Source organism: Crocodylus porosus, unplaced genomic scaffold, assembly GCF_001723895.1.
Source record: "Crocodylus porosus isolate Cpor-Errol unplaced genomic scaffold, CroPor_comp1, whole genome shotgun sequence".
NCBI lineage: Eukaryota > Metazoa > Chordata > Crocodylia > Crocodylidae > Crocodylus > Crocodylus porosus.
In genome coordinates this window covers 23,286,186-23,300,187 of record NW_017728911.1, presented here as the reverse complement: position 1 = coordinate 23,300,187, position 14,002 = coordinate 23,286,186, and the positions used below count along the sequence as shown (strand labels likewise).

The 14,002-nt window shown below is 40.7% G+C and overlaps 2 protein-coding genes across 4 annotated transcripts in view; one reads left to right on the top strand and one right to left on the bottom strand.

Moving 5' to 3' along the window:
- Positions 1–4,343, bottom strand: part of DTWD1 (DTW domain containing 1) — a 10,881-nt gene extending 6,538 nt beyond the window's left edge. The window contains exons 1-4 of one of the 3 annotated variants that reach the window (XM_019533648.1): positions 4,276–4,343; positions 2,929–3,233; positions 2,632–2,775; positions 1,276–1,543 (exon numbers count right to left, since the gene is read on the bottom strand). In XM_019533648.1, coding sequence (XP_019389193.1) covers positions 1,276–1,543; positions 2,632–2,775; positions 2,929–3,204 — 688 coding nt within the window. In that variant the 5' untranslated portion in view covers positions 3,205–3,233; positions 4,276–4,343. Of the gene's footprint in view, positions 1–1,275; positions 1,544–2,631; positions 2,776–2,928; positions 3,234–4,201 lie in introns of all 3 variants that reach the window. The other 2 variants (XM_019533647.1, XM_019533649.1) reach the window with 2 other exon arrangements.
- A 1,565-nt stretch (positions 4,344–5,908) lies between these two features.
- LOC109309050 (protein FAM227B-like) lies at positions 5,909–13,431 on the top strand. Its single transcript, XM_019533650.1, has 3 exons — positions 5,909–5,918; positions 8,331–8,384; positions 11,835–13,431. Exons 2-3 carry the CDS (start codon positions 8,334–8,336, stop codon positions 12,102–12,104), a joined length of 321 nt encoding a protein of 106 aa, XP_019389195.1. The 5' UTR covers positions 5,909–5,918; positions 8,331–8,333; the 3' UTR covers positions 12,105–13,431.
- The last annotated feature ends 571 nt before the right edge of the window (positions 13,432–14,002 follow it).

Below are 14,002 nucleotides of genomic sequence, written 5' to 3'. Positions count from 1 at the left end.
TCCAGTCTTTTCTCCCACCCAGGCGGCGGGGTCGGATTTGTAGGGTCGGAAGGGACCTTGTAGATCTTCTATGATTCTAGACTTTTGGTAACAATATTGAATTGGCTAATAAATTGTAGCTGGCTGAGTAGCAAGTCAGAATTCTTCATTCATGCAGGAATGCCTTTGAAAACTATTCTTTAACAAGCAGTAAGACAGATATAGCGTGCCTTCCACACCAAAGGCTGTCCTGATAAAATTATTTTCAGAAGTGCTATAGATTTCAGTGGGAGTGGAACTGACCCCTCAAAAAGCTAACTTTTGAACTCTGTAGTGCTCTGCAGAAGGCATAAATACAGTCTTCTAATGACTACAGCAAATGTAAACTCTGCCTGACTACAAGCACATTGTATTAGTTTATAATAAAAGCAAACATTCATTAAGTTGTCTGTTTATGGCATTATAAATCCTTTCAGAAAGAGCCATGCTCTTCGTAGTGGAATGTGATAAAATATTAGTAGCCAAAATGGAAAGAAAAAAAAAATGTAGTTTGTTAAGAATGCTATACCCCAGGCTAAGCACGTTATGGAAACTTGGGGTAAATGAGAAGAAATGAGGCCCTGGAGGAATGCTAGGAAAGTCCAACTTGGCTCTCACTAGAAACCTAAGGTCCTTTAGCTTCTCCCCAGGAACAGCAGCATCACACATGTTCTTGTGAAACTGAAACAGTTATTGGGAGACAGAGCAAAGCTACAAAGAAACAAGGAGGCCCAATTTTATGGTTCACCACTCTATCATCAATGCCTATTTTGCATGGGAAGACAAGGTGCGTATTGGAAAGGGGACTTTCTGAAATATTCCCTACTAAGTGAGTATATTTTGGCGGTGAGGGGGAGAAAAGGGGGAAGGGAAGAGTGAGCAAAGAAGCTGCAAATGACCTTTCTTGAGATCCCTCTAGCTTCCTCCATAGATAAAAGATAATGAATTTTTCTCTGTAGCTGCATGAGTTAGCACCTCCTGTTCTGGAGTTCTGGAACAGCTTCTCAAAACAAAGAGCGTGTTTTCCAAAAAAAACCCCTAAAACTAGTTTTAGCTTTGTGAAGTGGATTATTTAGCATCATCATCTACAATAGCAGAGTACTGGGCCGGATGACTGGAAGAGACTTCCTAAGTCTCAAGACAATTCACTTAAAGCATAACATATTTTTAGACTTACCTGTTTTTCTACCAGTCAGGGCTTATGCATTAAATGAATATGCATTTCAGTCACTTTTATCTTTCAACTATTAATTTTACCTTGAAGTCGCTCATCAGTAATTATTTTGTTAGTCTGATTCCAAGTACTGTCGATAAAGATTATTTTCTTCAGTCCAGTGTCTTCAGTTTTGTTTGCCTTGCATTCATTTATGTTTTGTTGTTCTGATTCTATTCGTGCTTGCTTGAGAAATGGTTCTGCTGTAGAATCATCATCTTCGGCACAAACATTTTTCTTAGTATTTCTTTGCAGATGGAGATCAAGATCTTTAAGTGAAATTGAGTTGGGACCAGGAAAGATAAGCACTATCTAAAATAACAAAAAACACAAGGATCCGAATGTCATATTGAAGGAAATTTAAAGCGTTTAGTAAAATGTTTAGAATAATTTCACTAAATTGAAAAAGTAAAACCTTTTCTTTTTCTTACATCAATCCAAAGAATTGAAATTAATCTAAATCAGTAAGAGTGAAAAGGAACATCTCTTTAAATAACATCTTTGTTACATTTATAAAATTTCTGTACCTGTTAAAATATATCCAGTACTTAATCAAGTATTTTCTGTGGGAGAAGTTATTTTTTCAGATTTTTTTTTATCTAATGCAGGGTTACTTGGGAAGATGTCCAAATTCCATTTTTTATTATGGACTTATGGGCCAGGGTATAAACTCAGGAATATTTGTTGTCCTCAGTTAATTCATGACATTTAAGACTATACTAGATCACTTATACTGACCAGCAGGACTACAGCTATTCCTGCACTTTTTTTAAAATCTCACTTCTGCACCGTCCTTTCTAACTTCCATCTTTTGTGGCTACCTCTGTTCTTTCCTTGACCTATTCCTTTCATCATGTGGCCACCACTGAAATAGTAAGTGGCAACAATGAAAGTGCTAATTCTGAATCCTAATTTTAAACACTTAAGTGACATCTCCTAGCTGTGTTTTTGGCATTTACACTAAACTTTTTCAGGCTCTGTGCTAAGGAACAAAACACTGCCCCGGTGCTTGGCTAGTGCTAGAAGATTTTTAAAAGAACAGAAACTTACATTTTTCAGAACCTGAATATGCTAAGCAAGCCACATAACTACATCAAGAGAGTGAATCAGGCCAGTGGCCTAGATGACTGATACTTTTGGGAATGTAACCAAATCAGCACGATTAGGCTGTGCACGTGGGTGGTGCTTGCTTCAGGTTCTGCCAGAGCCCATACGTCTTCTTTACCTTGCACGGATATGTTCTAGTGGGCATGGATGGAGTGGAAGCGATTAAATGGAGGAACATGTGCAGTGTGATTAGATCTGATCCTCCCTAAGAAGGATGCAGGTGGAGGTTGGAGGACAGGCACCTGAGAACTTCTCCAGCAAAAAGCCTTGTTATATGCATAGAATTTCCTTACTTCATGTCTTTTTTCTTCATATTCAGGAATGCAAGGGTATGTGTAAATCATAACATCTTCAGGGGCCAGGAGCTTAGCATGTACAGCAGTGCTTTTGCCATCAGTTTCATTTGGGTGTTTAATAATGTCAATCTTCAGAGGCAGCTACAATAGGAAATAAACACACAAATTAAGCCTAGATAAACATGTCACGTAGTGCTTACATTAAAACCAGGAAAAATTCCTTAAAGTTTGTAAGACAGAGCAAATTTTGTCCCTTCCCTGCATATCTAACAAATATATACAGAAAATACTAACCTTCAAAACTGGAATTTGTTTGGTGGGGACAGTTTCAACTGGAACATAACATGAATAACAATAGAACATCCTGGAACTTCCACATTTTGGACACTTTGATCTCCCACTCTTTTGGGCCTTTTCAAGAACTTCATGGGATGCTATTTGTAAGTTCTGAAGTGGGTTATCTTGCAAGGATGAAGTAGTCTGTGATTCTGGGTTTTTCAGACATTCAATTTTTTTTTTAAATCCCCGATGGCTTTCTTGATTTAATAGTGTTGGCAAATTTAATGACATCTTTGGTTCAAACGAATGATATGCTGTACCTATGGAAAAAAATATTCTGAGATATTATCAAATTGACCAGTTTAGAAGAGTTATTCTGTGTGATCTTTTTAAACACACACTTCTGTCTCAGAGCAGAAATCTCTCCTACTGGATCAGTCTAATCCAAAAGATATCATCATCATCATTTTTGACAATAGTACCCAGAACCCAAAAATAAATCTTTGGCTACTATACTCGCATAGATTACAAGATAGTCTTGAACTCAAAACAGCTTGAGATCTACTCCCATGACTACAAATATGCATAATTTTACCCAGACAAGTCGTCTCACTCAATTTAGTCAAGTGCCTAAAGTCAAAAACATGTATTTGTAAGACTGAAGTCTAAATTTGTGTTAGGTTCATGTAGAAGTCCCATGGATTGCCAGTTGGATTACTCAGGTGAGTCAAGTTAAGGATGTAAATAAGTGCTTGCAGGGCTGAGGGTTTAAATAAAATAAAGAACTTAACTATACAGAAATAGGCCCTGCTGTCTGCTGTGCATAGACATGCGCCAAGATGTGCAGGCTCCAGAAGGGTGCACAGCCCATGCAACAAGTTATCGGGGCTGAGCCCAGAAAATAGGTGAAAGATTTCCGACCAGGGTTCCTTATGCTGACCACCTAAGTGTTGTGTGTGGGTATGGGGAACTAAACATGGATCAGGATCATTAGCTCGAGTCTCCAAGTCAGAAAGTCCTCATCTCAGCTTCTGTGATTTTCAAGTTACAATTGCTGAAAACATCCCTGAAGGCTACCTCCAGCGATAGGTGACAGCAAGGCCCTCTCCTACCCATGGAGCAGCAGGCTGCAGAAAGGGCTCAAAGCCAACCGGAGAAACCCGGCACTGCCAGTTTCACCTTGTGCCTCCTTGCACGGCATCACCCCCTCCGCGTTTAGTGTCTCAGGGCCTGAGGCCTGCTTGCAACAAGGTTCAGGGGTCACAAAGAGACAAAAACCCGTGGGTACTCAGCCCCCAGCCAAGAAGACTCCCCTTTCCGACAAGGAGAGAGAAAACAGTGCAGTAAAATCGAGGCCCGTACAGGAAACGCTGGGCCACTACAGTCGTTCCCCAGCGCACCCCCGTGCCCCAGCTCTCAGCCGCGGCCTGGCCAGCGCGGAGGCTCCTCAAGCGCCGGGTCGCCGGGAACCTGCCGGCGGCCGCACCGAGCCCGCGTCCTGCACTGACCTCCTCGTGGCTCCTCCGGGAGCCGGAACTAAAGCGTCCGGCCCGGCCCCGCTACCGGAAGGATCTGGCGGAGCAGCTCGGCGGCGGCGCGGGAGCCTGGCAACGGCGGGCAGGTGGCAGCGGCGGGGCGGGGCGTCCGCCTGAGGGCTCCGCGTGCCGGCAGTGAGTGCCCCTCACCTCCCCCCGGGCGCGGAGGTTCCTGTAGGTCTCGGCTGTGTCCAGCCGTGTCGTGCTTGGCCGGGGTCCAGGCGCCGCGGGACAGAGATACAGACCTGGGGGCGAAAAGCGGCTTTGCTCAGCGCCCGGTACGGGGAGACTCCCCTTCCCGGGGAACAGGCCCACCCGGCTCCCCACAAGTGCACCGAAGAGGAAGGGTTTGTTGCCGCCGCCCTACGTGCGAAGGAGCTGCGCTTCTCCAAGCCCCGTGTTTTCATTCCTTTGATTCGTCAACTGGTTTCGTTTGGTTGGTTCTTCAGAGAGGGGAGAGGGGTTTTTTGTTATGGATTTTCCTGGTGATGCGTTTGATTGAGCAGCTGTGACGTGGAAGTGGCGGTGGGGTGCTAGAGGCAGGCCCCGGCAGGCTGCAAGATGAAGCGGAGCAGAAGGCCGGGCAGGGGTCAAGGCACCTTTGGGTGCCCAGGCACGTGCTCCTTCGCTGGAGCAGACTCGCTGCGGCGTCCCACGTATTTAACTCCCACAGGTTTTAAAATGGCCATGGGGTGCTTTAACAAAACCTCCTCTAATGAGGTTTAGGTAAAGCATCCTACGGCCATTTTTAAACACATGGGAGGGACATTTTTAAAATACACATGGCCTGCGGCATTTTAATTGGAGTGACTACCGCGCTAATTAAAATGCCTCCCCCACTTCCCTTTGAGCACATGTATAAGCAGCCATTGAGACTAATTCAGGAAGTCATAAGCTTTTGTAGGGTATATTCCTCCGTGTCTGCAGTAATTTACACATGCTGTTCTAAGTGACCACATCTCTAAGGTGCCACCTTGCCCACCTGCTGTCTCCTGCCTGCCCTAAGGAGGCTCTGCCTCTCTGTCCTTACATCTGCTGAGACCACCTAAACTAAAAACAAAACAAAACAACTTTTAACAATTCTGTTATATAGGTGAAAATGGTACTCAAGTGGAAGAGGTCTTTAAAAACCATAACAAGGACTTAAAAGATCTTTTCCCCAACTATATAGTTGGTTTGCTAAACTATTCCCTCCCCGCCTGAAATCCCCCTCCCCAAACAAAACAAAAAAGAAACCAAAACCAAAAACCAACCTTGTTTCTTGCATCAATTTCCTGAAACATCATGTCGAGGACAACTGTCCAACCTTTTCCACTATGTAGGGTGGCAAGAATAATGTTGAGCAAGGACGGGCGGAGTTGCAGTGGGAATGGATGCTTCTACTTTCCTGTAGCAATGGGAAGCAGGAGAAATATCCTGTTTGTGGGACCTGTTTAAATATAGCGCTCCGCATTAATTTTGCCACACCAGGTAATATTTTGGTTAAACTTAAAGAAATGCATGTTCTGATCATTTGCACATCTTTCAGTATAGAGTTACAACATGGTTCAAATTTTGCTCTAGTTACGGCCATATATCCCCAAGTATTTGCTGAATTTCACCGTGGTTGGCTATGGCTCCCTTGATCACCTAATTTTGTCCTAGTTTATTTGGAAAGAATTTTAGATTTTTTTGTTTACATTTGTTTTCAAATGTTTTTTTGAATGATAACTTCATTCCATGTTCTTCACTTTTTTTTCTGTTTCTTACTTTCCCTTTTAAAATTTAAACCTAAACATTTTATGAAAGTTTTTTAAAAATTGTTTTTATAATTGTTTATGTTGGATAGCATCCTCAGTTCTCTGGAGCTGTGTTAGTTATAAGATTATTAGCATTATTATTGTTGCCTTGTACCATTGTATTGTCATTATGTGCACTGATAAGTTGAACCCCAGTTCCAGTTAAAAGGAGCTGCCTGCACAAAATTATTATTTGATACCCTTGACTAATATATTTAGGTGTGATACCTATTAAATCAATATTTGTAAAGTAATGCAAATAAAAGCAATCGTAGAAATGTTTGTGGTGTTTGTTACTGTAATTTACTATGCTTAATAGTACTTCAGACTTTTGCCTTTCTACCATACACTGGTCACTCATACATGCACCTTGAAAATATAGACTTAGATTCAGAAGTTTTCAGTATTACAAGTGAACTATAGCGAGTACTGGATTTGTCATGATACTTATGTTCTTTGACAAATTTTTTGAAGATTTTAGAGCGAATTGGCCTCTGTCATTTTGAATGTCTGGCAGAATTACTTATAGAGAGATTTAGATATAAATAATACCATATTTCTAGAGTGAGTTCCAAGTAAAATAGAACACATTTGAGCTGCTTATTGTTTATTCAAACAAGAAACTACTCAATGCTCTTAAATGTTCAGCAGTTGCATTTTGAGATTTAAATGGCTTAAGTCTCAAAAATATTTCTGGGATGCTGAATATTTTCCTGACTCAGTGAAATAAAATAAAGCAGCAGTCTGTGGTACATTAGGCATTGTTTCTAGACAAAATACTAATATTGTAGATGGCTATTTTGCCAGTTTTTTACTTCAGTTACACCCAGAAAATCCCATTGACTTCAGTAGTACTGACAGCAGAATTTGATTTCTGTTGCTTATCTGTTATATTTGCCTTTGGCATGCCCTGTTTTTCTTGTTGGCATGTTTTTCTTGTTGGCTAATATAGTGCAGTAAATAAAATAAATGGCTGCATTTCACAGGATTTAGATTTTTTTTTACCCTACTTTATATTGGTAACGATATACATACCTGTACATGAGCTGCTACTGCACAGTGGTTGTTGTGCATTTATTTAATAAATGTGCAATAACTGAGTTCTGATGCAGTAGCACTGGCGAACGTGTTTTAAGTGATGCTACTGCATAGTAGCATGTTAGCACTATTAGTGCTGTGCATACTACTGCGCAGTTATATTTGGCTACTGCGCAGTCAGTGTCTCATGTAGATGTGCCCAGTAGTACTGTAATGTGATAAACAGTACTGAAGTGTCTTTGCTCAAGAACTAACATTTCTCACTTTGCAATACATACTTTTAAGTGAAAAAAACTTTTATTTATGTATCTAGAAGAACACTTTGTTTTTTTAAAACCAAATTTCATTTCTAAAATAACACCCCGTCAGAGTTTACTAAATGGTGGCATCTATTACTTCATTGGAATAATATCTCTAAGGGGTTGATACTGAGTGGCTTTTTATTAAAGTAGCTGAGGTCTGGTACTTCTTTCAGGCCAAAACACTCCTAAATTGATTAGATTAATTAAATCCTTTGCACTTTGCTTTGTGCCTTGATCTGAACCAGGCTGATTCTTTTTCTTGTTCTGTGCTCAGGCATATTTTTAAAGATTACAGTTGAGTTAGTTGCACTAAATTCAGGAAATGTTAGTAGTTTGATGTCAGTGATGCTACTTTCTAACCTGCAGACCTGGCATTTTTAAAATTTCTGAGCTGACTGAATACTTAAGAACAGAACAGATTTATTGATAAGCCCTTACTACTAGTACAGAAAGATTGCATTTTATCTGTCAGTATACTAAAAAGTATTATAAATATTTAACTTCAAATTACACTGGTTAAAATAAATAATTTTTCACCATTTAGTGATACAGTGTTCTTGCATGGTTTTTACATTTATTTTCATATTTCTCATAATTTGATAATAAATAGGGTCTTTTGTTCATTAACACTAATGTCTGGGTTTCCATTGAAAATAAAATGCTGTTAACTGTAATTGTTTGTTAAGACCAGTAGCTTAGTAAAATTTGTCATAGTTTTCATAAGGAATTCTTGTAAGAATAATTCACATTTTGTGTTTTGATAGAAAATGCAAAAGCCAACTCTTACTTTTGAAGAATTCTTACAGTCCCAAAATTTGGTAAGTACAAGTGCTTGTTATTTTAACTACCCCTGTGTGTGGTGGAATGAACATGCAAGAACAGGCCCTGAGCAAAAGCCATATGACTGTAAATATTAGGGCTGTGTGAAGTGGCTATGTTTTGATTTGGTTTTGAATTCGGCCATTTCAGAGGGACAGCGATTCGTTTTTGTGTTTCGGATCACTCTTCTGTTTTGGTTCAGCCGAATCTGTTTTGGAGTTTTGACGCTATTTTGGTGATTTAGCCATAGGCTGTAATGGGGAATCACTGAAATGCCTATAACTTTGTCGTTTCCTGCCTGATTCAGATGACAATTGCAAGGGCATGAAGCCTGCCAAGTTTCAAGGAGATAGGTGCAGGAGTTTCTGTGAAACTTCACCTCAAACTGTTCAAAGCACAACTCATATCAGTTGCTGGCAGTGGCAGTGTGCTGTCAACCCACGTGCAGACCTAGGGGCCCGTGCCCCCCAGGAGGCTATGGGGCTGTGCCAGACTCCTCTTGGTGGGCACGGGCCCCTGGATCTGCACGTAAGATGACAGCAGGCTGCTGCTGCTGGCTGGGGTCAATGCCAGCACTGGGTTCTTAATTAATTGTGGCAGGCTGTGCCAAGCAGACTCAGGTGCTGGCACTGGCCCATGCAGATCCGGGTGCCTGCGCCCCCCAGGAGTGCTACCGGGCTGCGCTGGGTTCTTCCTGGGGGGTGTGGGCTCCCGGATCTGTGTGTGGGATAACGGTAGGCTACCACTGCTGGCTGGGGCCAGTGCCAGTACTGGGTTCTTTTTGGTGCAGGGTGCGCCAGGCAGACTTGGGCGCTGGCACTGGACCCAGCTGGCAGCGGCAGCCTGCTGTCATCCCACACGCACATCCGGGGGCCTGTGCCCCCAGGAGGGCTGCAGAGCTGTGCCAGACTCCTGGGGGGCACAGGCCCCTGGATCTACATGTGGCATGACAGCAGACTGCCGTCTCTTCCCCAAAGCACTGGGATTGGAATGGAATGTCAGGTACAGATTGTAGACACAGGCCAGCTACAGATGTCAGTATTGGAGCAGTCCTTCCCCTTCCCTCGTCCTAGTTTCTGTTTCCTGCAAGCTCAGCTCCAAAATTTTCCAGAACGTTTTGGATGGTTTGGTTTTGGAGCCTTCTATTTCATTTTGGATTCATTGTTTTGGGCTGAAACGCCTCCAAAATGAAACAGCTGCTGAAGCTTTGCACAGCCTTAATAAATATTACAAACCAAGTTTGAACATGGATTTTGTTACCCAGACCCTCAAATATCGGAAAGTTAGAGCTTTCTGGAAATGGCCACCTTTCCAGAAAACAGCACTTCTGCTGTTAACCTTCTTTTTTTTCATAGGTAGGCCAAAGACGAAGTTTTGTGTCTGCAGTACAGTGTTTGCTGTTTTATGGTGGATATATTCAGTGATGAACCTGATTCAGACTTCTTTTTTTCTTGAGACAGCTGGCCAGGCTACAATTTTACTACCATAATGCAACACCTCCAAACCCAAACACAAAGTTCCAGCAACTTTTAACAGTTTTGCTTACTCTAGCCATATTTTTCTTTTCTTGTATTTGTAAGTCTATTCAGAAGATCTTTCTGACCAGGGTGGATCCAGGATTTCCCAAAGTGGGTGTGGAAGCAGCAACACACAATGGACGTGTGGTTACACCGTCACAATTCCCAGCTGCCTCCTCCTTCCACCAGTCCAGGTGCCATGGGAGCCTCCAGGGACTTTTTCAAGTTCCTAAAGAAAGTGAAAATCCCTCCCCCTTCTCCTTTGTGCTCAGAGGCACATCTCTTCTGCTCCGCTTCTGCCCTTTCCCCACCTACTACTGCTGCTTTTTCTGCTGTGCCAGGGGAAGGGGGAAACTCCAGAGCCACTTCTGTTTGCCCCCACTGGCTGCATGGGAACTGGGTTAAGCTGGGGATGGGACAGCAGGAGCAGGGATTAGTTAGGGGGTCCTTCCTCCTGGGAGAACAGGCAAGGAGTAGAAAACCATGCTTTTATCCAGGGTGCTGTCCCTGTCCCCAGTTGAGTTCAAGCCCCATGAGGCCCAGCTGGGGTGGGCAAAAATGGTTCTAGCACTTCCACTGTACCCCAGGGCAGAGGGTAAAGCAGCAGTGGTACATGGGAAAGGGGAAAAAGGAGGAGAGCTGCATCTGACCACTAAAGGGAGGGGGTGGGGCATTTCACCTGCTTTAGGTGCACTCCAATCCAAAAGTGGGGTGCAGCTGCATTAGTACACCCCCTCTGGATCTGCCCCTGTTTCTGACTTAACTGTATATGCCACTGAAGCATCCATATCATTGCTAGATTGAGCCAACCTTTTATGCTTATTTGAAGAGATGGATCACCCCAAAGGATAGTTGCGGATTTTGGCCAGCTTGGTATCCCTCCACTTAAGGTGTCTGAATAATTTATATTTTGTTGTTGCTGTTCATTGGTTGAAAAAAAAATACTTGTTTTGGGTTGACCCAAAATACATATTTTTTATTTTCCAAGAGAAACAGAAGCAAGAAAAAATCTGCAGGATGGAACATTTAGAAATGAAAATGAAATGGAGAAATTGAAATATCTTTGAAAATATACGAATGAAAGATTCTGTATGTCCAGCTTTTTCACCATTTTCTGCCTAAGCAATTCGGCCAGTTCAGAACTAATTTATGATTGGTTTTGGTGGACCTGCAAAAAATTTTTCAATGAAAGAAGTTGTGTGGGGAATGTTTTGTCTATCTCTGTTATTGAAAGAATAGAGTGCATCCATTGTCTTTCATGTTTACAGAAGGGTTTTAAAACAATGTGTGCCTGATACCAGGATGGAACGATCAGATTATTGTGTTAATAAATCAGAATATTTACTTAAGCACTCGGCCAGCAGAGTACTTAATTCCATGATTAACTTAAAAGATGTTGATAATTCCATTGACTTCAGCAGGATTGCTTGCTTGCTTAAAGTTAAGCACTATCTTAAGTTTTTTGCTTCATTAGGGACCATGGCCTATCCCTTGCTTCCAGAAGCATGCGCCACAGATGGAAGATATTACTGTGCTTAAATGACTTTGTCTCCTTAGAAACATGATAACTCTTTTTAGTCATGTAATCTCCTTTTCAAACTAGACAATCTGAATCCTTTTAATTATTTCTTGTATAAATCCCATTTCCCAGCTTGAATTTGATCTGTCCCTTTCTGGCTCTTTTCTAGTTTTCCTGACCTTTTACAAATGATGTAATCAAATCTGAATGTAATATACAAGATAAGAAGATATTCCAGTTTTTTTAACAAGGCTGTCTAAATTAGAGGTTATTAAAATATATATTTAAAATGTGTTTATTTTGGAACTGCAGTGCATTGTAAAAAGTAGATGCCACAAATGATTGATTCTTAATTTTATCTTATGTTTTTACAGTCTTCATGAGTAATTGCTTTTTATGTGTAATTATTGCAGGATGATTGGCCAAGGGTTCCCTTTTTGGATGATGATTGTTCTTTGGTGGACAAATTACAAAAAGATTATTCATTCAGTGCTATTTCAAAGTGTCTGTATGAAAATGCGCCACTGAACATTAAACCCATCTCAGACGTGGAGAAGAAAATAAATGAATGCACCATGGAACTGAAGGAACATGCTGGAAAAATACTTTCTTTGGAACACAAACAAGTGGAGATGGATAGTCATCTAATTTCACCACAGCAAAGTAATAAGCAATTATTTTAGTTTTACTAATAGGAACAATAGCTGAATGGTGAATGAATTGATTTAATCCATTTTTCATCCCTAGCAATTTCTTTCAAGTTTCTTGAAACAACAGGAAAAATGTACAGTCTGGTATCTGAAAAACATACATGTATATGCAGTAAAGATGCAGAGTTGGATAAAATTCTAGCAGATAGAATATAATAACATTTGCACATTAGAAAATTTTTCATGTAGTGCTCAGAGGTCTACAGTACATATATACACAATGTCCTGCATAAGGTATATCACTGTTGTCCTGAGAGGCATTCATGCATAAGCTATATTATAGTAGAAGTAGCCTTGGGAAGCATTGTGCTTTTAAGAAGCACAGGTATTTTTGTGCTGCCCTTACTAACAGGAAAAGTACTAAATTAGCTATGTTGTTTGATGTATTTAGACTGTGGAGTCAAAGCTTTGTCATTTATACATTTTCTTTGTCCACTTCAGGAGGCAAGGCTTACACATGCTTACAGTTTATCTATGCAAAACATACGCCTCAGATAAATTAATATAAAAAATAGAGTTTTAACTAAAAATGTTGTTCTTAATGGACATAGTTGATTAGAACCTTAATTTTGCAACTCCACTAAAGACAGCATCTCCATCAATTCTTAATGTGTAATTATTGTCCGATAATTGGCCAAGAGTTTCTTGGTGATTGTTCTTTGGCAGACAAATAATGTCAAATGGATAGTACATTCATAATTTCAAAGGGTATATAGTGTTCTGTAACTTTGTGTTAGGGCACTAGTTCAGTATCAAGTTAGGCAGAAGATAGGGCAGGATGGCACCTTGAAGACTGCCTTATTCAGAGAGACCTAAGCTTTCATAGGTGACAGCCTACTCTGTCAGATGCTTTGTCAGATATCTCTGCCTGACTTCAGACTACATGGCTAACGACTTTTCAGTGTTCAGTTGGAAAGCGAAGAGTCAGTTTCTTTAGAATCTCACTTTGGTTTAGGTGTAGCCTTCTGGTGTTATGGCTGGAGAGATATCATTGTTACAACTAAATAACTGTGTGGTACTTTTTACTAAATGCATTGGGCATACTTCTCAGTTGGTATTGATTTCAGTGGAGATATACTGCTTCACATCAGATGAAGTTACTATTGTTTCTTGCAAATATCAGTAATCTGATTCCTTTATCATCTCTGTGTAATTATTTATGGATATGATGTTAACATACGGATTTGCATATAAAATTGTGGGATCTCTTGGGGGATATGCTTGTGACGGGGTAGGCAACTTTTTTTGCTGGCGTGCCAGAAAAAATGCAGTGTCTACCTTGTAAGGTGCTGGAGTGCTGGCATACCAGAAAAACAAAACCAGGGCAGAGGGTACATGACAGGATGCACTTTATATTAATATAGTTAATAATCATCAATGTTGCTTTGTTTTTTCCCAGTAAATACCAGGTTTTCTAAAAAATGTTAAACCTGGTGACAATAAATAAAACTTCATATACTACCTCTGTACTTGTATATTTTTTTTTGCTAAGCATGTTCTAATGTGAGAGGGGGAAAGAAAAAGAGAAGAGAAAGTGGTAAAGAAAGAAAGAGAGAGGAAGAGAAAGAAAAGAGACGAAAAAGAGGGAAAGAAAAGAGAAAAGGAAGAGGAAAAAAGAGAAAAGGAAGAGAAAGAAAAGAAAAAGGAGACAAAAAGAGGGAGAGAAAAGAGAAAAAGACAAAAACAAAGAAAGAAAAAGAGGAGAGAAAAAAGAGAAAAGGAGACAAAACGGAAAGAAAAGTGAAAAAGAGAAGAGAAAGAAGAGAAAAGGAGACAAAACGGAAAGAAAAGTGAAAAAGAGAAGAGAAAAAAGAGAAAAGGAGACAAAACGGAAAGAAAAGTGAAAAAGAGAAGAGAGAAAAAAGAGAAAA